Source organism: Gossypium raimondii, chromosome 7, assembly GCF_025698545.1.
Source record: "Gossypium raimondii isolate GPD5lz chromosome 7, ASM2569854v1, whole genome shotgun sequence".
In the NCBI taxonomy this organism is placed as follows: domain Eukaryota; kingdom Viridiplantae; phylum Streptophyta; class Magnoliopsida; order Malvales; family Malvaceae; genus Gossypium; species Gossypium raimondii.
Genome location: NC_068571.1, coordinates 4,562,193 through 4,588,214, shown reverse-complemented (window position 1 = coordinate 4,588,214; position 26,022 = coordinate 4,562,193). Strand labels below are relative to the sequence as shown.

The 26,022-nt window shown below is 32.0% G+C and overlaps 1 protein-coding gene across 1 annotated transcript; it reads right to left on the bottom strand.

The window, feature by feature from the left end:
- Window positions 1-14,608: 14,608 nt before the first annotated feature.
- Window positions 14,609-15,242, bottom strand: LOC105766018 (uncharacterized). Its single transcript, XM_012585315.2, has 2 exons — window positions 14,862-15,242; window positions 14,609-14,756 (listed from the first exon to the last, which is right to left on the bottom strand). Exons 1-2 carry the CDS (start codon window positions 15,170-15,172, stop codon window positions 14,687-14,689), a joined length of 381 nt encoding a protein of 126 aa, XP_012440769.1. The 5' UTR covers window positions 15,173-15,242; the 3' UTR covers window positions 14,609-14,686.
- Window positions 15,243-26,022: the final 10,780 nt, after the last annotated feature.

The window sequence follows — 26,022 nt, the reverse complement described above, 5'->3', positions numbered from 1 at the left end:
AAAGGGATACATAGGCTTATATATAAATATTATTTATTATTAATATGAATTTAGACCAAAACTTGATCTTGGGAAAATTGATGGAAATTCAACCAAAGGCAGGGCTATGGTTGAAGAAGAATTTTCACTGTTGTGTGGTAAATGTTTATGCCCCTTGTTGTGCTGTCGTTGTTCTTTCCTTCAAGTGGACAAAGACTCACTGATCAATATGAAATTCATCCTAAGATGCTTCTAGGTCTTTTTGGTCTCAACACATATTCTCAGAAGTCAAATTTGATTGCTATTGGACCAGATGAGGAGTTTGACCTATGCCAAATCGATCTGATCCCCTTTTTCGTCTTCATCGTCGTTGTTTTTCATCTCATAGTGGGGTTGCACTGGGAGAGACCAATTGATTTTCACTCATTCATGTCTTATTGCTTTTCGAGGCCTATTTGTCACAACAATCTTGGCCATGAAGACTGCATTGAGCATTGTTCCGACGAAACGGTGGAAGAATGCCAGTCTGGTTGATTGAACCGGACTCAGTTATGCCTATTTGTTGGAGTCTCCTAAAGAGATCAATTGCAGGAAGCTGGAAATCGGCAATGTTGTATTTGTTTCATCGGGTGGGTTTGTTGTCATTGCTAGTGTCAATGATGGAGGAAGTTGATGAACTTAAAATGGTGTCAATACTGCAATTTTTTATAATGGCTGGTGTGTCATGGTGTCTAGGCATCTTTGGTTCGTTTAAGGTGTGCGGTTGTGTGTTGTAGCATTATAGTTGGTACTTCTATAGGTGTATGTTTTATATCTCATCGTATCCTTTCGGTTAGTAACAAATGACAAATTATTTTATGGATTCTTTCCATCACATCATTCATGATTCTTTCCTAGTTATATAATAACTTTTCATCAATTTTTTCCATGTCATTGATACATAATCGCGATAGTTTTTTTAACCCTTAACCATAAAACCTTAAACCTCGAATCTCAAATCCCGAATTCTAAATCTTGAACTCTGAACCTCAAACTTTGAACCTAAAACTATAAACCTCAAATCATGAACACCAAATCCTAAACTCGAATCTTGAATTCAAAACCCTAAACCTTAAACATCGAATCGAGAATCCTAAACCTTGAATAAGTTTATACTATACGAACAAGAATTAATTAAAATTTATCTAAAATATATAATATATTAAACTTGAGTATACCATATGAAGTAATAGAAGTCCTTGTATTATATCTCAAACTGTATTTTGATCTCTTTGTTGAAAAAGGAGTAAATTAATCATTATATGTTAAATAAAAGAGCACAATAGTCCCTTGCCATTAAATGCTTATTTTGGTGTTATACACATATAAGGTATAAGGTATAAGGTATAAGGTATAATATTATGAAATTCGATCCTTAACCTTTATATATTTATTTCAATTTGACTTCAACTCTTTTATTTAGAACAAATTGACTTTCAATATTACAATATAGATTTGGCAGTATTTTATTTTTCATATTAGCAAATAATTTAAAATTTATGAAAAAATTAAAAAATCATAAATAAAAGTTATAATTCCAAAAATTATGAAAAAGGCTCTTCAAAATTGAGAAAAAGATAAAAAATTTTAACTACAATTTAAAAGATTAATGTCGAAACTATTTTTTGAAAACAAAAATTTAGGTTGTCGACTTTAAAAACAAAAACCGGAGTCGCCACCGATCCTTGATTAAGGTGTGATCGGCTCACCTTAAAAATTATTTTGGTCTACGAATTTTGAGAAAACGAGTTCGGGAGTCAGTTACGCACGAGGAAGGGTTAGCACCCTCGTAACGCCCAAAATCGGTACCAAATTGATCATTTAATGTCTTAGTGTCGAAGGTTAAAAGGATTTTAAAAACAGCTTGAATGATGGAATTTGAAAAAGGATAATCAATTGTTCAAGTCATGTAAAGAAATCGAGTCCCAATACGTTAGGGTACAATTCCTCATAATCCCCGAACTTTGAATATCGCTTTTATTTTATGCGAAAATCTTCATTTTGAAAAAGTAACATGCCATACCCAATACGTTAGGGCGCAACAAGTTAAGTTCCCAAAAATGATTTTTATACTCATGCATTTTGAATAAAGAATATTCTCGGTTATTTAAGATTAACAAAGAAAATCAGAACCCAATACGTTAGGGCTCAATTTCCCTCGAAAATCCCAAACTTCGAATATTGCTTTTATTCAAAAAAAACCTTTGAATCAAGAAAATAACCTCGATGCATGGTTAAAACCAAACTATATTTTCAAAAAGAGTATGTTAAAAAATTAATGTACAATATGAAACAAATGCTCTCATTTAAAATATATGTATATATGTATTTTCAAAATATAAGTATGAGACATAAATAAATTTTGAAAACATGTATAAGCATATATTTAAACAGTATATATAAGTATACGTATATAAAATAAAAAATAAATGAAATATAAAACAAAACAAAAACCTATTATAATTTCTAATAAAATATGCATGTATATATATGTATGCTAAATTTTATGAAAATAAGGTAAAAATATAAAATATGTACATGTGTATATATTTACAAAAAAGTATATATATAAAATATAAAGTATATATAAAAAGTAAAAACAAAAATAAAAACAAAACATATGTATAAAATATATGCATGTATTTATAAAAGCTTAAAATATATATATACCTATATATAAAAAAATGCCCATATGTATATTAAAAAACACTATGCGTGTATATATATATATATATATGTATAGAAAATATGATAATAATCAATAACAATAATAAATAATATAATAAAAACAATTAATTTTAATAATAAAATAATTAATAACAAGGGACCCAAACTGAAACTACATGAAACTTTCAGGTAAACATTTAAAATAATAAAGCTGAAGACTAATTTGTAGTGCGCTGGAAACATCAGGGAGCAAACGAGCAAATGTACCAGTCCCTTATACGCAGCGTTTTCATGTGGGACCAAATTGAAACAAGAAACAAACGTGCGGTCAAAATTGAAAATAAAAAAAATTGCATTGAAGTTGACTCAAAAACAAGGGGACCAGTTGCGTAAATTCCACATTCAGGGCCAAAACGCGCGGACCCTGCTTGTGGGTCGGGTCGACGCGCAGATCTGGCCCCTTGCAAAACGGCGCCGTTTCACTTTTGTTATTTAAAACAAATTTTTTTTGTTAAAAACTGATTTACAGCAGAAAGGGGAAAAATAATAAAATAAAATAAAAATTGAGAATCCTCTGCTAGGGTTTTTCGACCCCAGCCTTGCGCCGCCGTTCAGCCACGCGCTGAGGCCCCGATTGCGTCGGAGGTGGCAACGGCTCGTCGGCTCCGGCGAAAAAGGTAAGATCTGCCCCTCTTCTTTCTTTTCTTCGTTATTTTAAATAAAATAAAATGAAAATAAAAGAAAATAAAAAAATATGGAAATAAAAACAATAGACACTGCAAAGTAAAACGAAAAAAAACTTTAAAAAACAAGTTCGATCTCTGTTCTTTCCCTCTATTTCGTATCTTTTAAACTGAAAAAAATCCCCCCTTACAGATTTGACAACAGCCTTAAATAGCCGAAAATAAAAAAATAATAGCAAAAAAAATCTATTTTCCCAACAATATTTGTTGTGTTTATTGTTATTGCTGCACTGTATGCCTCATTTTTCGCAGGCTCGGAGGCTGTTGAGGAGTGTGCGCGACATGCGCGGAGCGATGGGCGCGATGTGCGGCGCTTGAGGAGGCGGTTGCGGCGCCAGCTTGCTGCGGCGCTAAGTCGCCCTAGGGTTTCTGATTTGATTGGAAATTGGTTAAGGTTTAGGCTTGTTGGGCTGACATTATTTTGGGCCTATAATTAATTAATTTTTGGGCCACTATATTGGGTCTTTTATTTTTATTTGTTTTTGTTTTCTCTTAAGCGGGCTGGGCAAAAATTGGGCCCTACAATTAAAAAATAATTTCAAATTTTCTATAAGAAAAAGAAAAAAAGGTTTTTAAAAATTTAAAAATATTATAAAAAAATAAAAATATTCAAAAATACAAATATGTTTTCTTTTTATAATTTAGAGAGTTAATTATGTCCAAATTATATATACTTCTTCCTTTTAAAAGAGTGATCATCCGAACAATTTTATCGCTCAATAAAAATTAAAATTTAACTTAATTGTATTTAAAAATGAATTTTTATTTTTTACTTAAATTTTTTTATAATTTTTGTTTATGATTTTTTTTGAACCTTTCAAAATTTGAATAAGACTGTATTGAGAACTAAATGTACATTTTGAATTACTTACCCTTCCTTATCAAATAGTGAAGTATTTATAGAGTACATGAGTAACTGACTGCTAACTACTGTTAACAACATAACTGCTTGAATAACAAACTACCTGCTAATAGACTAACAGCTAATAGACTAACAGAATTTAGGGCTAACAGACTCTTTTTCTATACACTAACATTCACCCATCTTCCCGACAGGCAAAACTCAAAGATGACTTCGAAACTGAGCAAAGGAAGATAAAGATAGTGGTTTTGTCAGAATGTCAGTAACCTGATCACAAGCAGGTACCTCACTAATGACAATAGAACCATCGGCTACTTTCTCACGAACAAAGAACAGATCAAGCTCTACATGTTTGAATTTAGAATGTACGACTAGATTTGCAGCTACGACAACTGCACTAGAATTGTCACACCAAATAATAGGTAGATCAACAAATTGAAGCTGTAACTCCTTTAGTAACGAGACCAACCAAGTAACATCACTAGTAGCTGTAGCAAGACTTCAATATTTAACTTCAGCCATAGACCTCGAAACGACTTGTTGTTTCTTGGAGCACCAGGAGATTGGTGTATGACCAAAATACACATAGTAGCCCGTTGTAGAACGGCGATCATCAAAATCTAGCCCCCGGTTAGCATCAGCATAGCCGACTAAAGACAACCGCGTAGATGGACAACAGACAATCCCATAGTCAAGAGTACCACACAAATATCGCAAAACTCGCTTTAATGCAACCATATGGACAGTAGTAGGTTCATGCATGAACTGACATATATGATTTACTGCGTAGGCAATATCAGGTCGAGTCAGAACTATATACTGTGAAGCACCTGCAAGACTTCTGTATTCAGTGGGATCATGCAGGCGATCCCCGTCATCTTTAGACATAGTGGACGAGCTAATCATTGGAGTATGAACACTCTTTGCATGAGTCATAGAAATCCTATCTAGTAGATCACAAATGTACTTCTGCTGGCAAAGATGAAGACATCCTGTGGATAAACGAGTAACCTCAATTCCTAGGAAATAGTGAAGATCACTCATATCTTTAAGTGAAAACTCCTTATTCAACTGTTGGACAAAACTAATTATATAGTTAGGCATGCTTCCAGTACTGATAATATCATCCACGCACACAAGAACATAAAGAGTGGAATCAGGTGTAACTCTAACAAATAGAGATGCATTAGATTTTGAGAAAAGAAAACCAACAGAAAGGAGAAAGCTCTTCAATTTATCAAACCAGGAACGCGGAGCTTGACATAGTCCATACAAAGCTTTCTTTAGATGATAAACCAAAGTTTTGCCACTTGGACCATATTGAACATACCCTAGAGGTTGTTGTATGAAGACTTCATCATCAAGATCGCCATTTAAAAAGGCATTATTCACATCTACTTATCGAAGCTACCAACCCTAGGAAACAGCAACGGATAGTATAATACGAATAGTAGCAGGTTTGACTACCAGACTAAACGTCTTCTTGAAATCACACCCAGGTACTTGAGAACACCCTTTAACTACTAACTGAGTCTTGCGTCTGAAAATAGTGCCATCAGGATTTTTATTTATTTTGAACTACCATTTGCACTCGATCACCTTGTAATTAATTGGTAACGAAATAAGTTCCCAAGTGGAATTATTAATGAGAGCATCATACTCAGCTTGAGCAGTAGCACGTCATTCGATGGTAGACAAGGCTTCCTCAATCGTATGAGGCTCGACAGCTTCAATCGACAGAGCCTTGGGCTTAAAAATGCTAGCCTTAGATCGAGTGACCTTCAGATAAGTATTTGTCAGTGGCAAAGGAGATGAGAAGACAATAGGAGATGACTGAGCATCGAAAGCAATCGTGTTTAGATTGGAAACACCGTCGTCGTTGGATAGAGGATGTGACTCAGGATCATGACCTAAATCAGCCTGAGGAACGTCGGAGACAGAGGGTGAGGGACACACAGGAAGTGATGACTCAGGGGGTTGAATATACAAGGATGCCACATGTAAAAAAGAGACAGACGTAACCAGAGGAGCATATGTCGATGAGAGAGAAGGACCGGGCGAAGATGTGGAACCTCCCGAATCAGACGTAGGAGACAAAAACCATTGTTCATTAAACACAACGTGACAAGAAATGATGACCATACCCTCCGGTGTGAGACATTGATATCTTTTATATTGGGAACTATATCTCAAAAACGTACAGGGTTGAGAACGAAAATCCAACTTGTGACATAGGAAAAAACGCAGATACGGGAAACAGCAACACCTGAATACTCGTAGATGACCATATGTGGGATCATGTCTATAAAGAACCTTGTACGGAGACTCTCATTTTAGCACCATGGTAGGAAGACGATTGATGAGATGAACAGCACAGCAAAATGCATAGCCCTAATAGTCCATAGTCAGATTTGCTTGGGCAAAAAATGTGATACCCATGTCGATAATGTGCCGGTGTTTGCGTTTAGCCACTCTATTTTGTTCAGACGTGTGTGGACAAGACAGTCTGTGAACTATCCATTGAGCTAGCAAAATAGATGTGAGAGCTCGATACTCACCGCCCCAATCGCTCTGAAACTGCTTGATATGTTTCCCAAACTGGGTTTTGACTAACTACTGAAACTGAACAAAATAATCCACTGCCTGTGACTTTTGGCGAATAAAATAAATCCAAGTAAATCGAATGCACATATCAACAAACGACACATGATATCGATTACGTCCACAAGCAATTAACGCAGGCCCCCAAAGATTAGAGACAACCAAGTCAAATGGATTAATGTATTCAGTAGTAGAGTTTGAAATGAACAATTTATGAGACTTCCCTTTCTAACATGCAATACAAACACTATCAAGAAAAATTTTAGTGGAAGCAATATTACATTTATCTAAAACAGATTTAACAACAGAAGTAGAGGGATGACTAAGACACATGTGCCACAGAGTAAAATTATCACAATTGTCAGACCGAGCCTGAAGTCCAACGTTAACAAGAGAAGGAGCAACAACAGACTGAGTAGATACAATCGGCAGAGAAAAATGATATAGCCCATCACGAATGTGGCCCCTTAGCAAAATTTCCTGAGTCTTGATGCCCTTGACAACACAATAAGTTGGATGAAATTCAAAAAATACATTATTGTCGGTGGCAAATTGAGACACAGACATGAGATTTTTTGTATAGTTAGTACACAAAAAAAATTAGATAATCGAAGCAACTTATGTTGTGTAAGAAATACTGAATTCCCAATAGACGAGATCCTGGTGGAAGTCTCGTTACCCATTAAGAGAGAGGATGTACCTGAATAAGGTGTAGAGTCATTCAATGCAGAAGCATCATGGCAGACATGATGTGTGGCCCTGAATCTGGATACCAAGACGCATTTCCAACTGGCATAGGGATATACGAGTCAGTACCATCAAGATTGGACCCAAATTGAGTGACATGAATATTAGATCCAGCAAAATTAGAAACATCAGATGCATGCAAATCTGGTAGATAAGGGAGCCTAATGCACAAATTGTACCCAGTGTAAACACGAGCCCGTAGTTTGGTCCACCAAGGAATAGATGATCTAGATGCATTACAAGCACTGTCACCAGAAGGCCCAAGTTCGCGTCCACGCCTAAAAGAATTATCAAACTCCACATAATTGGATGCTGGGCCATCTGAAAAATTCCACATGTCATTTAATACATATCTCCTTCCCACAAACATTCCATCCTTAAACAAAATTAGCTTTTAGGATTCAAACACCATCTTAATATTATGTACACTTAGGAATGTTACAGAAACATGGTTCTTGTGTATATTAGGCACATAAGTCCATATCAAACACTTCCTTGGAAATTTCTTCTATAGCATTAGCCTCGTTAGCTCTAACTTTCTTTGGAATCCTACAGTCAGATGACTTATGCCCCATATTGTTGCAGTTGAAGTATTTCCCTTAAAAATTTTTCTTTTTGGAAATGCCACCTTTTGGTCCCAATTTAGACCCATTCTGAGGTTGTTTTCCCTCCTTGAAGTCCTTCTTGACTTCCACGACGTTTTTCCTAGCACCATTTACTACTTTGTTGAAATTTTTTTTTTACCTCTATTGTCTTCTTTAATCCAAAGTCTGACGATTAAATCTTCCACTGACATTTCCTTTGTTTTGTGTTTTAGGTAATTCTTGAAGTCATTCCAAGCAAAAGGCAACTTCTCAATAATGGCTGCCACTTGAAAGGATTCACTTATCACCACCCCTTTAGCAAGAATTCCGTGAATGATTAGTTTAAGTTCCTGCACTTGATTCATAACTAATTTAGAATCAATCATTACGAAATTCAAGAATTTAGCAACTAAAAGCTTTTTAGCTCCAACATCTTCGGTTTTGTATTTATAGGCCAATGATGCCCGTAATTCCTTAGTTGTTTTCTTAATATTGTACACTTCGTACAGTGCATCCGACAATTCATTCAGGATGTAGTTTCAGCATAGGAAATTAGAATGTTTCGAAGCTTTAATAGCAGTGAAAGCGGTAACATAATCTACCTCGCCCTTTTTAACAGTAGAAGGGTTATCTTTAAAAAATTTGGCCAAGTTCAACATGGTTAAATAAAACAACATTTTATGTTGCCAAGTCTTGAAATTCTGTCCTAAGAATTTTGCAGGTTTCTCGTTGTGGCTTACAACAACCACCACCAACAACACTGAGTTTTGGATCGAAGATTGCGTTTGAACCAAAGCTTCAAATTGCGAATTGGTTGAATTGGTAGGAGTTTCCATTTTCTGTTAAGATTTTAGAAACAAAACTAGAATTAGAAAAATTATCAACTTTTGTTAGACGACAGGAATTTAATAAAACCCAAAACAAAAGTTTATACGGTCTAATCGAAAACACAATAAAATAATGCACCAGTTAGGTAACTCTGAAAAAGAGGTGGTGCACTTGGCATGCTTAAATACAAAGTCTTTCAAATAATCAATCCTAGACATGCACTCTCATATTGTCTTTTTAATTCACCGTTGATAAATTTCTTTTTTCTTTGATGTCACAACTTGAAGCTACAATTTAAGCTTTCATAATTTAAAGTCATAATTAAGGCTACAATAAATAGAAAATTTAATTTTCAATTTATATTACCCTTTGATTTTGTTAAACAATGTAATTAAAATTCAAACAAAATCAAAATCAATTCGATTGACCGTCAGAGTAAATCACGAAACAAAATTATTTAATTAAATCTTGTTTGGAAAAAAATTAAAATCGAATAAAATTTGATAAGCGGTGGGAATAAATCCTAAAATAGATTATTCAATTTTAATTTTATTCTCAAACAAAATACGTTATTATTTTTTTTCTTTTCTTCGCCTTGGTGTCTTGTTTGACTCAGATTAGAGAATTGTAAAATAATAAATATCTATCTTAAGATTATTGAACAAAACACGTTAGCGAACAAATATAAATATAAATAAAACAAATTAATATAAGCAAATATTTATATAAACAAATATTTATATTTATGTAAAAACCACCGATTTAAATAAAACAAATTAAATAAACATTTATATTTATATTTATTTAAAACATCATATTTGAAAACAATTAAATAAACAAGATTTTATAATTCTCGAGCCTAATGGATGGGTGTTAAGGCAAGTTTATTTGAACAATGTTTTCCTTAATGGAACCCTGACTGAGGAAATTTATATGGATCAGCAACTAGGTTTTGAGATGCACGAAGCAAATAGAGAACAACTTGTGTGTAAACTGAACAAGGCATTGTATGGTTTAAAACAGGCCCCTCGAGCTTGGTTTCATACATTGGGGCAAAATTTGGTAGAGCAACTTGGTTTTCAAGCCTCTAAAGTTGATCCATCACTGTTTTTTTCGAACAATTGATGTCTCAACAATTTTCTAATGGTATATGTAGACGATATAGTTGTGATAGGTAGCTCTTCTGAAGAAATCAACCAAGTTATCAAGTAGCTTCACAACAAGTTCTCTCTCAAAGACATGGGTGAGCTTCATTTTTTCTGGGTATAGAGGTCCATCGCACCTCTTGTGGTGATTTGTTTCATTCTCAGAAGAAGTATATTTCAGATTTGCTTTCTAACACAAAAATGACTGCAGCCACTATTACTCCAACTCCTATGGCAGACACTCCTAAGTTGACTGTTGCAGATGGTAGTCCACTTGTTGATGTTCATGAATATCGGAGTATTATTGGCAAACTACAGTATGCGTACATTACACGACTAGAAATTACATTTTGTGTCAACAAGCTTAGTCAATACATGAATGCACATTGTGATACTCACTGGAAAGCTATAAAGAGAGTGTTAAGGTATTTGAATGGCACTTTGAATCATGATCTGTATTTCACAAAAGGACAGTTTGACCTAGTTGGGTACTCTAATGTTGGTTGGGCCTCTACTGTTGAAGATAGAAGATCAACTACAGGCTATTGCATTTATCTTGGTTCTAATCCAATTGTATGGTGCTCCAAGAAACAAGTTGTTGTGTCCTGATCCTCATCAGAACCAGAGTATCACAATCTAGCAAACAGTGTGTCTGAGTTGTTATGGATAAAGCAACTTTTAACTGAGATTGGTGTGGCTGTTAAACAACCACTAGTTGTATGGTGTGATAACACATCAATAGTGGCCATGACTGCAAACTCTACTCATCATGCTAAGGTGAAACATGTGGAAATTGATTATCATTTTGTGTGTGAAAAAGTTCTTGCTGGAATACTATAGGTCAATTTTGTTCCATCAGAAAGATAAGTGGCTGATGTGCTTACAAAACCAATTACACCAAAACAGTTTTCTAATTTTAGATAAGCATTGCGAGTGTTGTTAAATGAAGATCAATTCAACCAAAGTTAGAAAACCAGGAGAATGTTAAGATAAATGTTGTTTGTTAATTCTGTTGCAATTTAGTTACTAGCAGTTAATGGGTCAGCGCTGTTATTATTGTTGACAGCAAGAATATCCTTTATTGTATCAATACCATTGCTCAAGTATTTTCAATAGATGAAAAAGTATTTTCCATAAGCTTGAGTATTAGGATTCAAGAAAGGAGTAGCTGTTGAAGCACTTCCAGGCTGCGATGATGCACAAAATGGGTTGAACCATGCATTTGTAGGAGTTAGAGAAGGTGAGACAACCCAATTTTCATATGAAGCCATTGCTAGAGAAGATATTGGTAAACCAAATGAAGGTACCCAAGATGACATTGATGACCCATTACCAAACATACACACATTTTCTTGTAGAGGTCGATAACCAGTACTTTTGTAAGTAGCATCAAACCTATGATAGCAATGATTAACAAGATGCCCTGTTTTTCCATAAATCTGGCATTGAATGTGAGAGCCAGACATGCAACCACGTCCATGGCCACGTGAGGAACTTGAAGCAGGATGATAGGTAGGAGTTGAATCATTGTTTACCACTGAAGCATTTTGTTAATGAGTAACCATGTTTGCTGAATTAGGAATCCCAACTACAGTAAATTGTATTCGTGCTTTAGCATCAAGAAGCATAATAGTAATATTTTGAACATTAGAAGGTAGTTGACTTGTGGTTATGACAGTTATAACTGACTAATACTCAAGAGAGAGATCATTAAGAATGGTAGTTACATGCTCATGCTAACTGATGACCTCACCACACTAGCATGACTATCATAGTAGCCTTTTAACTTTCATCAAGAAATCTTTCATTGAAAAATCTCCCTTACGTTGAGAATGAAGAGCACTTCTATAGAACATTAACCTAAACGTGGTCTTACTACCATATATTGTAGCAAGTGTATTCCATATCTGTGCACTAGAATCCATACCAATAAGTTTGAGTAAGACACTTTAGCTAACAGAAGAAAGAAGCCAAGATCAAGTGTATTGTCCTGTTGTTCATACAGCACAAAAACAGGATTTTCTTAAAGCACACCATTTTCATCAGAAATCAATGATGGAGGAACAACAGTTTAAGGATCAAGAAAATTTTGCAGCTTGTAAGTTTTGATTGCAAGAAGTACATGTTGATGCCATAGCAAATAATTAGAGTCATCAAGAAGGATATTAATATTTTTGGTGGAGAAGAAGCGGCTATCAAAGACTGAATCAGAAATCATTGTTGGTGCAATAGGATGAACCATGAATACTCCACAGGACCTCAGAAATCCGTAAGGAGACGTCTGATACAATGTTAAAGTTTACTTTCATTCAAACTTTTTCATCTATTGAAAATACTTGAGCAAGGGTATTTATACAACAAAGGATATTCTTGCTATCAACAATAATAACATCACTAACCCATTAACTGCTAGTAACTAAATTGCAACAGAATTAACAAACAACATTTATCTTAACAATTTGAGTTCTTCATTTCAAACATTCATTCAAAATTTGGGACTCTTTATTCTAATATAATACTTCTTCTACATTAATTATCAAATTGGTACACTTTTTTCAAATAGAGAGAAGTTGGTTTATATCAAATAGAGAAGTCCAGGCCTACCAATCGAACCTAAGATTTTTGGTTAGGCCCAGCTTGGCCCATGGACACCTCTAGTCACTGGGTTGTTAAAATTGATGTTATATGGCTTTCTCTATTCACATTGCTTGTAACAATCGAAAGTTGTATTTCCCTTTCTCTTCAACAATTCAATTTTTTGCATGAAACAACTTTGGATGTCACAAACTTACGAATCAAAATTCAAACACCTTTTTTCTTCGATCTTCAACACTACTCGTAAGACGACTTGGATCTAAGGTATATTCTTTTACTTGTCGATAGATACTGATCCATCGCATTGACTATCAAATTGTCGCTTGGATATCACTGGCAAAACCTTCAAAAAAAAAACTTAACAACTCATTGACTTAAATAAAAGCTTTTGAATAGTTCAGTGACTTAAATGAAAACTTTCAGATAGTTAAATGATCAAATTGAAGTTTTTTTAATTAAGTGACCAAAACAAAAACTTACTCATAATTTAGTGACTAATGATAAAATTTACCCTAAAATTTAAATTGTTTAAAACCTATTTAATTTGGCTAGTGGTATTGGAAGCATCAAAATTGAAAATTTGACTCATGAGCAGGCCCATTCTTGATATTTTTGGGCCCTAGGCAAAACAATAAAATAGGGGTTTTAGGTTCCTTAAAAGTTGGAGGAAATTTTTTTTAAGTCCTTTAAAAATTGGTAAAAAATATTTTGGGCCTTTAAAAGCTAAAAAAAAATTTTTGGGGCCCCTTAAAAGTTGATAATTTTTTTTGACTTTTAAAAGTTAAAAAAAATTGAATCCCTTTCAACATTGGGTTTTGGGCAGCCACACCTCCAGACGGCCCTAGGGCCGGGCCTGCTCATGAGGAGTCTTATCCTCTCTACTTTCGACACGGAATAGACTCCTCATGACAATATTTCTTTTCTGGGATTCTACCAAAATAAAAACTTATTATAATTTATATTCGAAATTCATAACAATTCCTTTTAATAGTATTATTTTTAAATTTTAACCACATTTTCCTTTGAAGAATACGATATGAGTTACCTAATCAAAATGATGATACATTTACATTCAACATGAAAATAAAATACTACAAATTAACACCTAAAACCAATGCACCCTCGAAGCTGCCGTAGGCAGCAAAAAACTGCAGGTAGCATTAGAAGAAATATTCTTCATTGCATTTGATGTCTATGGATCATCTTCTTCATCTTTGACTTGAACCAAGTTTGCATTTGCTTTCTCCATGGCAGATAAAATTAAATTGTAAAAAAGTTAATATTTGCAATTTAAAAATTGGTATGAAAAATAATTTTCAATTCAGAGCTTAGCTCTAAAGAAATATTTTGGAACTTAAAAAGTTTTTAAAATACAATTTTATTAATAATAAATAACATTTTTAAACAGTAAATATTAATTTTATTAAAAATTTATATTTTTGCTTTTTTAATGCAATAAAATTAAATATTAATTGATTTTTTAAACAGTAAATTTACCTATTTTTAATTCAAAAATTTAGTACCTGAGAAGAAGGAACAAAGGAAAATGAAAAAGTCGATGATAGTACGTGAGAAGGACGCTCTTAAAGGAGAAAGTAAGATTCGTGTGGCATTGTATAGCGTAAATGCATATCACCGGTGCCATAAATTACTTGTTTTCATGTAAATTAAGTCTCGCTCAAATATTATTATCATTGTAGGAAACCTGAGTTGAAGTGCGTTGAAGAGAGATTATGTCTAATTCTAACTATTGTATCAAAAAGCAGATATTATTAGAATATATAATGGCATAAATATTATTGTCAATGCAGATGGATGTGAATTCGAATGCGCGCATCAGTCTCCTATTTATGACTATTTATGAGTTGAGAAAATATTCTCCATTGCATTTGATGTCTATGGATCATCTTCTTCATCTTTGACTTGAGCCAAGTTTGCATTTGCTTTCTCCATGGCAACAATTTGTCTGCAAATTAAATACACAAGTCATGGCATGTATCTTAATTAATCAAATGATAGTAAGTAGTGTTATAAGATGATAAGAAAGTTCTTAATTGCATAAACAATTTACCCAAGGAAGCGAGTGAGAGTAGCAGCTTGAACCAAATCTCCTCCCTCACGAGCTTTCAAGATTCCCAACATGACACCCATCTTGAGTCGAGTCATAGCTGATTGTTTGGCGATCATTTGAACTTCTTGTTTCAGCTCATGACATTGCCTCTCTATCTCTTCGAACCTTGTCGTTAATTTTATCTGCTCCTCTCTTATGCATCGTTGATCTTCCCTTATCTTTCTCATCTCGGCTTTCAGTTGTTTGACTTTGGCCCTCACTTTCAAATGCTTCTTCTCCATTTCTAGGTTATCAGTCCTTCTGGGTGCCATGGGATATTATAGACTTGTAGTAGCTGATAAAGTTCTGAAGTAAAAAGCCGATTGAGATATGATGTTGATGACTGAAATTGTGCCCAGACATGGTTTAAAATAGCTGAAATTCAGTAAGCTCCTACGAATGACGGCGAACTTAGATGGAAATGAGTAAAAAGAAGGATAGGCGAAATTTCCAATAAGAGGTATATATAGTGGTCAGCATCCTCTCGGAGTCTTAGGTATCGCGAGATATATAGTGATACGTACGCTTTTTATAATATTTAAAAACTTTAAAATATGTTTTAAGATTGTAACCTTCATAAATTTAAATTTTAATTCTTTAATATGGCATTCACCATATGACACTATTTTATCTTATATCTAAATAATTTAAATTTTATAAAAATAAAAAATCGAAAACAAATTATAAATTTATAAAACAATTTTCTATTTTCTATTTTTTTTCAAGATTATGAAAAAATAAAAATATTTTTTCTTTTTATAATTTATAGAGTTTGTTATACCCCATCCCCTACAAATTAACGTGATAGAATGAGGAACTGCTTGGTGAAATCTTAAGAGAGGCCCACGGATGGCCCCTATTGAATACCCTACGTGGTGACCTCCTGATGAGCATTGAAACCACCAAATATAAATTCTTACACTTTAACTTAATTAAATAGTAGTATAGAGTAGTAGGGTAGATCCCACATGGACTGGGATATCTAATTTTCTGTTTTTGTGACCAGATTTTTGAGTCTAGGCAACTGCCGTGCCTTTGACTTGTGCGTGCAGTGCTGTAAAATAAATGAAATGGGGGGATTTAGTTGATAGAGAAAATAAAATAAATAAACATGTAATATAATAAAATAAAAACGGATTTGAGATTGCAAAATAAAATTAAGTGAATAAAATTTAATCAAGGAACTGAATATATTTAAACTTAGTCTCAGCCGTAGTATGCTCCAAACTTGAACCGGTTCTTGAAAAATGGTTTTTCCCTTCCAATCGATAATTTAGTTATAGCGACTAAGGACGCCTCAACCACCAACTTTCCCTCTCGTAGCCGATTCTGGTACGACCTGCAAACCTACCATTGCCGAATTTCTAACCATGTGGCATGTAGTCGTAATTTAAGATTTTGACAGCTTTGCGATCTAGAAAGCCCAACTCGAATTCACAGCCTCAACCGCGTGGGTCATTTAAATCCGATCACTATCTCCCTTGACGGAATCCAACTAGCTTTTCCAATTGAATATGCCAATTTTTTCGTGAGAATTCGAATATTGCACGGCCGACTCAACTTCCCAACTGTACGCCAAACGATTTCAACCCAACGCGCATTTTTTGAATTGAAATCGAATCAATTTTATGGGACGAATTTATATTATCCCATATACCAGAGAGCTAGTAAATACTGTATTGTAAAGTTTTAGTATGAGTTCATATCTCACAGTTATCTTATCGAAGCGATAACCGGACTAAAGCTAAAAGGGACTTAGCTAAGCATGAAGTTAATCATGTTAGTTGGTGCATGGAAATAATATTTAATGAAATTGGTGGAAAGGGAAAGGGGCTTAGGAAACAAATTACCCAAAATGTTGAAATGGAAAATAAAATGGCAGAATGCCAATACTTCTCTCTGATGCAAGAATGAAAAAAAAAAAAGGAATTATTTTATTCCAAAACCAAGTGTAATCAAGTGTCACTAATACTAGGTATTTATACACATTACTCTGCTAAATTTAGCATGTTTATCCTAAAATATCAATTAAAATTAAAATTTTAAAAATCAAAATTTAAACTAAAGATCAAATTCAAACTATTTATACGATTTTGACAATTTAAAAAAAAAATCTGATTTGGACCAGTCAACCACTAATCCTTTTAATTCTTCAATCCGGATCTCCTTTTTTCTTTCCATTCTAATTTAGTCCATTTTGTTTGATTTTAAACTTTGGCACACCAATTTCATCCATGATAAGAAAAATACAAGTTTAGTAGCATATTATTTGAAAATTAGTCAAAAATAAATACATTAAAAGCACAAATTTAACTTGCTATCAAATTTTCACCTACTTAGTCGATGCTTGTCCTCAAGCATGATGTTTATCAAAATCATTAGATAATCTTTTTTGAAATCAAACCCCCTTTGTAATGACCTAAAATTCACGAGCATCGGAAAAGTACATTATCGGGCCTCTGTCTTAGTAAACTAAGTCATAAATAATTATTAGAAGTAATTATGAGTTTAGTTGAGTGCTTAATTAGGTATTAATTAGGTGAATTTAGTCTAATTAAGAATAATTAGGAAAAAGACTAAATAGAATAAAGAATGAAAGCTTAATTATAGATTAAAAGAAAGTAAAAGGGCTAAAATGGCAATTAAGCCATTATATGAAATGAGGCGGCATATATGCATTAAAATCTAAGATTTTATTTAAGTTATACATAAATATTATATATAATTATTATAATTATTAACCATTACTATGGTTTTATATTATATTATTATTATTATTAAATAAAGTAAATAGTAGACAATTGTATGGTAATAAAATATACATGTGTAAAAATTATATTTGTACATTTGTAAACTAAACACCTAAATTACTTATAATTTAAGTATGAAGATATTTTATAATTAATTATTAATTGTATTAATTAAATTATAAGATTTTTTGTGATAAATAAAATAAATGATGACAAATGTATGGTATAGATGATATTGTACATTTATATATAAAATATATATGTACATTTATAATATTATTATTTGTTGTTAAATTGATTTTATTGAATAAATAAGATAATTGACATATAAATGGTATAAAATTTATACAAATGTAATAAAATAAATATGTACAAATGTAATTAAACAATTGGTTTATTTAATATTTAAGCCTAAGATATTTTATATTGATATAATATTAATTATTTAGTAATTAAAACAATAAAGCAAATGAAATAAAGTAAAAAAAAAAAAAAACAGAAGCAAAACGAAAACAGGGGAGAAAGGAAAGGAAAGAAAAATAAAAGGAAAACTAGGGATTTGAAGCTTGAAGTTTAATTGGTAAGTTAAATCAAGTCCCTTTGTTATAAATTTGATGTTTTGGAATCCTAGAGTGAAATACTCTTGGATTTAAGTTAAAAATTTGAAAGTTAATAGATTTTTAGTAGGGTTTATGTTGAATAAATTGTTGAATTAGGAATTTAAATGATAGAATTTCTAGTTAGAATTGATAAAAGGATTAAATTGTGAAGTAAGCTATAAGTTTTATGTTGTAGGGACTGAAATAAGGAAAATTCGAAATTAGTGAAATATGCTGAAAATTTGGTAGTTAAATTTGAGTTTAGATAAAATTTGAATAGAAATAGAGTGTGAATTAAATTAGAAAAGTAGATAAATCTAGTTAGGATTAAATTGGAATTAAAGTATAAAATTTGATAGAAATTTTATTTTTATTGTAAAATTTGTGCTGTAATTAATTATTTAATTATTTAATTTTCGTAGGTAATAAAGAATTCAAGGTATCGGCACAAAAAGGGAAGGAGAAGGTCGTTGAGGAGTAACTGCGAAATTCGGGTTTGTATTACTATAATTCAAATTATTTATTATTTTAATGTTAAATTAAAATTATGTGTATGGTAAGCAAATAATAAGGTAAGTGAAATATAAGGTAAGTATTATTATTAAGTTGAAAGAAATTCAATTGAATGATGGATATATGTGGAATTGAAATAAATATTGACTTGAAAATGGAAAAGTAAATTTGAATTGAATTGTGATTGAAAGTGAAAAAGTGAAATTGAATTGAAATGTGAATTTGAAAAGTATGTGTTGGTATTGAATTGTGTTTTGATTAGTGAATGGAAAAGTATAGTTGATATCGAAAATGAATTCTGGAAATAAAGGTGAAAATTTGATTGTGAAATTGAAATACCCTATTAATTAGTCGGACTGAGTCGGATATAATTGGCATGCCATAGGATTTGGAAGAGTACGGGATTTATCGACTTTGCCTACCAGGCACTTTATGTGTCGTACATCAGGCACTTTATGTGTCGTTTCAGGCACTTATGTGTCGTATACTGATTAGGTATTATGTACCGTTTTAGGCACAATGTGTCGTACTGGTGTGTTTGGGTTGGAATCCGTGTATCCGTCAAGTCTAGATTGTTAATAGGGTGAATAATTGAAATGAGAAAATCAAATGAATTTGATCGATTGTAGCATTGAATATGAGGAAAATTAAAATTATGGATTGAAATTGAGATTGAAAACAAAAGGCATGAACTTAATGTTCAAATAGTGATTGAAATTGTTACATGTGATATGTGATTGAAATTGAAGAATAGCTAAAAATTGTATTGTTATTGTTAATTAATGAAAGTTTATGAATTAATTGATATTTAAGAAATCGGATAGTTACATGCTTGGTAATTATAATTTTCGTTATTGCTATTATAATTTGAATTATGGTAATACCACTGAGTATAAAATACTCAGCTACGATTGTTTTCGTGCACAGGTTAAAAAGGAGTCAGAGTCTCGGTTTAGCATCCAGGTCAATCCCGACTCCAGCATAAAGATTTTGGTGATGTTTTCTTCCTTTAAGTGAAAGTGGCATGTACATAGGGATTTATAATGGTTATTTTAGTATGTTATATAATTTTGTTGTAAAGAAAGATATTTGGTGTTTTGACGATTAAATTAGTAAAATGGTAGAAATTGTTTATGGCATTGGTATTGAATTGGAATGGCTTGAATAGTTGATGAACTAATTAGAAAAATTAATAGGGTTTTCATTAATTAAAGTAGTAAATCAATTTATTGAGCATGATTTAGTAGCATTTTAAAGGATAAAATCATTGATTGAAATATTGTTATTGGTTTGTTGTTGGTTTTAAGTTCGCATGGGGTTTTATGTAAAAATAAGTAGAAATACTGTCGAAATAAAAAAAAAATGAATGAAGTCAATTAGTATAAATTTATACGAATTTATGATTCTTTTATATATGTTTGTTATTTATTTAAGAATTATTTGTAAATTGTCTGAAATGTCCGATAATGCCTCGTAACCCTGTTCCGGCGACGGTTTGGGGTTAGGGGGTGTAACACCCTTCCTCAGTCAAGCGTAATGCAAACAATGAGGTGAATCAAAAATAAATAATTGCTAGGTTGAATTAGTAAGCACTTTACAAAATTTCGAATAATATGTCAAATTCAATTATTTCACTAAATTTAGGCTTAATCAAATTTGTGAGACAATTGTACTCAATATATTCTTATTATTTATTATTATTTTCAAAACAGTTTATTTATATACATTGAAAAAATTGAAATAAAAATTGCAATACTTTATATTAATAAACAATGTAAAATAAATATGTTATTACTGTCGAAACCATTTTTTTTGGAAAAGGTAGAAGAGGGTCGACTTTGATTTTGAAAATGAAAACGAACATGGGAGTCGCCACCGATAATTTTTATGAGGTGTAATCGGGTCACCTCGTGACGGTTTAATTTATTAAAACAATAATTTTGGTCTATGAAATTCAAAAAAACGGGTTCGAGAGTCGGTTACGTACGAGGAAGGATTAGCACCCTCATAACACCCAAAATTGATACCTAGTTGATTAATTAGTGTCGAGAATTAAAAATCTTGAAGAGATTTAAAATACGATCCTTTGTTAAAATATTGAAAATTTTTCGAGAAAGGAGCATATTTCACGCTAATTGAGAAAGAGGATTAAGTCCCGTAAGTTAAGACACAATGTCTTAAATTCTCAATACAAGAATAAACGCCGAAAAATTTACTTATTTGAAAGATATTCGATTATCTCGATTTTAGAAAGAAATCATATTCCGTAAGTTAGAACACGACTTTTTTGATTCCCGAGATAATGAAAATTTGCCTCGGTTTAAAAATCTTCCTTTTTTTTTTTTGCATCTTGCCTAGAATGAACGTATTGCTTAGAACGATATACATTTTACTTATTCAGGCATAATATACACATGGATAAATGCTTAAACTTGATGTATGATATAGTAACAACGAAATAATATAAGATGGCCATGTGGGTAGAACATTTATATTAGAATGATAAATATCAAATACATAGATAAATACTATAATAATATAAATATAGTAATAATAAGAATATTAATTCATGACATTAACAACAAAATAAATAAAATAACTTAAAATAAAAATGAAAATGAAAAGTGCTCAATGAAAAGAAGTATAAGTAATATCAAATTTAAATACTTAAAAAAATAAAAGAATAAAAATAGATAAAACAAATATACATAATATTAAATTTAAGTATTTAATAAGAAAAGAATAATAAATAAATAAATAAATAGATAAAACAAATATAAAAGGATAAATTAATTGAATGAAGGGCTGAATTGAAATTTAAACAGAATTAAAGGTGTATATCATAATAAATTAAATAATAAAACCGAATAAAGACTAAAATGGAACGCGCGCAAAAAGGAGGGGGGCCAACTGGGAAATTATCCTAGGCTCTCTAAGTGCGCTGTTTCAATATGGACCAAAATGAAACAAAAAAAATTATGCGGAAAAATTTAAAATATATAAAATAGATGGGACTAGATTGAAAAGGAGTCCAAAAACGGAAGGACTAAAAGGGTAAATAGACCCTTAGTCCAAGAACACGCAACTCCTGGGGGGTCTTGGGTCGGATCTCAGGTCAAGGGCCAAGACGGTGCTGTTTTGGGGCTATTGAAGCCAGCCCTAAAACGAAGTCGATTGATGAATTTATAAAAGCTAAAATTTTTTTGAAAAGTCATTTTGCACCGTTTCTTTGAAAAAAAAGTTTCGAGAGCTCTCTCATGCTCTCTAGTCTCTTCGAACTCCGGTCGTCGGGCCACCGTGGCGGCCACCAGTCGCCAGCGACGGCGCCGCCGTCCACGGTGGCCGGGAAACCTAAAATGCCCCCCTTTATCCTCCTTTTCACGAGGAACCTCATTTTGGGGTTAAAAGCACCAAGGTATCGGCAAAAATCAGGCCAAAAATGAGAAACCCTTCGGTTTCCTCTTCTTTTTGGCCACAGAGGTTAGTGAAAAGCTTCCTTTTTTGTTTTATGCTTTATATATATATATATATATATATATATATATATATATATATATCTAAAAAATGATTGAAAAAAATAAATAAAAGAAAATCAATCACCTTTGAAATCTCGGGTTCTAATGTTTAGAAATTTTTTATTGCTTTTTTATTTTTGTATTTCTTTCTCTGTTATTTCAAAAAAAGAACCCCCTTACAATATGTTTTTTAGGCTATTTACAATGTATTTTATCTATTTTTTTCTACTGTTTCGCATTGTTTCTTGTGTGTTTCTGCTTTCCTTTCGCGCCTTTGCGATTTTGGTGCAATGCAGCAAAGGAGGGGTCAGGCCTCGGGACGAGGCGAGGGCGGTGCGCCCGAGGAGGAGCGGCGCACATGGGAGCTAGGGTTTCTGCTTTTCTAAAAATGTTTATGTGTTGTGAGCTTGTAATTTTTGAGCTAGGGTTTTTATAATTTAGGCCTGTTGGGTTTGTTGTTTGTAGCTGGATTGTTTAATTTTGGTTTCTTGTGGTCCTGACCCGGATAAATTGTGCCTATTACAATTACAATATTTCATGATTAGTGTTTGAGCATACTCTCAAACAACCAACACATTACTTGTCGGAAGGAAGGGCACACACTGTCTAAGGTGAAAATAAAATACGGTAAGAAAACAAAGCACCCTTCAAACTCCTTCCCTGACCACCAAAACACTGCAGGTAGCATTAGACTCCAAGAATTATTCTTCATTGCATTTGATGTCTATGAATCTTCTTCATCTTTGACTTGAGCCAAGATTGCATTTGCTTTTTCCATGGCAACAACTTCACTGCAGAAATCAAAGTTAAAATAAAATACTTATGCATCTTAATTAATCAAATGATAATAAGTAATTTTCATTGCAGAGACAAATTACCGAAGGAAGCGAGTGAGATTAGCAGCTTGAACCAAATCTCCACCCTCACGAGCTTTTAAGATTCCCAACATGACACCCAGCTTGATTCCAGTCATGGCTGATTATTTGGCGATCATTTGAACTTCTTGTTTCAGCTCATGACATTGCCTCTCAATCTCTCCGAACTTTGTTATTGATTTTATCTGCTCCTCTTTTAAACATAGTTGGTCGTCCCTTACCTTTCCGACCATCTCGGCTTTCAGTCGTTTGGCTTTTTCCCTCACTTTCAAATGCTTCTTCGCCATTTCTGGTTTCGACGCCACATGATCAGTCCTTCTTCTGGGTGCCATGGGAATATTTATAACTGTTGTAGGCTTGTAATAGCTCAAGTTCTGAACTGAAGCAGCTTGAGTTATGATCTTCCTTACTAAAAAGGCTGCAAACGTGGTTTGAATAACGACATTCAGTGAGCATGCAGCTTCGCAGATAATGTCTAGCGAAAATGTGGAAATATAAATTCAGCGACTCAGTGGTCAGCTTTGACTAGGTATCGCATGGTCGTTCAACTGTAATCGCGCGCGATTGAAGAAATGATGATAAAAGCTTTGATTTGATAACGTCAAATTCTATACAATGTCAACGTATTATGAGTTTGTTTGGACTTAGTCTTGATGATTTTTTCCCCAAAATGTATATTTCATTCCAAACTCATTTTTTTAAATCTTATCAATTTTTTTTTAAAATGTCGACTCAGTGTGAAAGAAGTGAATTCGAATGCGTTAAAGTGCATTATCCTCTTATTTAGTAAGTTAGGTTGACATTTTAAAAATTTTGATAAACTTTTGCACATTTAAAAAGATAAATAAAAATAAAAATGATATAAAAATATGAATATGTACATATCACATTATCTCATATTTTAGAAAATAAACCGTGCCAAATAATTTAATCGATGTAACGGAAAAATTGATCTTAAAATGAAAATATTACATTTCAAAAAGTAGAGAGATTAAAATGATTAAATTATAATAAAGAGACTAAATTAAGACATAATATAAGGATCTTTTGTAGAAAATTATCATTTGATAACGAAAAGTTTGATGCATGTGTTTAGACAAATTTGGGTTTTACAAAATAATAATATAATAAATTTTCGAGTTAACTTGTTAAGAGGGCGGCAATTCAATCTTAGAATGAACATGAAAATATCAATATCTATATTAACATAATTAATTAAATTGATATTATGAGTCAATAATAATTTACTCAAAAACCATTTAAAAATAATAAATATAAAACAACTAAAATCAAATTGTTTATGATTAAATTATTGATTAATATTTTATAAATATATTTTAATATCAATTATTTTCCATGCAATATAATATAGTAATATTTAAAGGGTTATGTGCATATATATATATATTATCTTTAATAAATAATATCATGATACATCTTTATTAAATTAAATAAATAAAATATGAAGAATTTATAAATAAATATCAATACTTTTATTTAAACATAATTAAAACATAAACTATAATAAATAAATATCAATAGCTCTAGTATTTAGGATTTTGAGTTTAAATGTTTTAGTCTAGAGTCCGGAGTATAGAGTTTAGAATCTCAAGTTTAGGTTTAAGATTTTAGCATTTATTTATAATTAATTATTATTTAATAATATTTAAATAAAGCTTTTAGTATTCATTTATTTATAACTCTTCCACTATTTTTCGTTGGGTTAATATTAGGTACATTATCATATGTCTCTTTTTTAAAAATATTTTTATTATTTTACTCATTGACTTGTTTGTCAAGTCTAAAAACTCCGTAGTAAATTAAATATTTTTTTCATTTTTCATTTTATTTAATAATAAAATATATCATTGATTATTCAACGACGATGCGTTAAACATTCTCTCAAAATAAAATTTTTAGGGTTGCCTGTGAAGAATAGCAACACTACTTTCTCAAAGTCTTTCTGGGTTTTATTGCCTCATGTTCTTGCAATTGCATGGAAAATGAAGTTGCTTCAAAAAGAAGTTATCTTATAATATTACGTTACTAATCTACAAGGTCATATTACTTCCACTATAAAGAGGCAAGATGTGACCTTGCTGCCAACACAATGCTTATATATGACGACCTAAATTTTCATATATACACCTGAACAGTAGGACAAAAATACAACCTTTATTCTCTCGCCAGATTGAACAACTCTCTCCCTTTTCTCCCATCTTCGAAGCCTTCTTCTCTTACATTTATGAGTTGAAGTTTTTCTATGTCAATATATAGGAAAAGAGATGAAAAGAAATAAAAATTTTAATTCATTTTAACTATATTTAATAAACTTATCAATATTTATTTATAATTCTTCAAAAAATTTATTATTTTACTTGTTCAAAAGGTGACTTAACGTGATTCATTGATGGTACACCGACGGTGCATCAAATATTATCTTATAAAAATATTAATTCTTTAACTGAATTTGATGTCTCAAGTGAAGTCATATCAACACAATGGATGAAAATAGTAAAAAACCTGTACATGAAAGTAAAATATAAGAGTGACTATCAATCTTTCTAGAATCGAATTCAGGTCATAAACTTGCTGATCTAATTAAAAGAGTATAAAAAAATTTTAGTTCAATCAATTAAACAAATTTTTTAATCAGTTCAACCGGTTTGTACTGGTTCACAATTCAATGATCCGATCCATATCCAACTTGATATTGATTTTTAATTTAACAGTTTCATCGATTGGTTTAATTAGTTTAATTCAAACATCATCGGTATGAAATTAATTATGAAATTGTACTTGTGAAGAAATCAAGTAAATTAATTATTTTGACAATGAAATTATTTGATCCGTTCAACCATGGATGTTGT

Bases quoted from the DNA above. Each gene is read 5' to 3' on its own strand.
- LOC105766018 (XM_012585315.2), bottom strand. From the start codon at position 15,172: ATGGCACCCAGAAGGACTGATAACCTAGAAATGGAGAAGAAGCATTTG. The intron at 14,757-14,861 runs GTAAATTGTTTA...TTTAATTTGCAG, and splicing joins ACTCTCACTCGCTTCCTTGG to ACAAATTGTTGCCATGGAGA.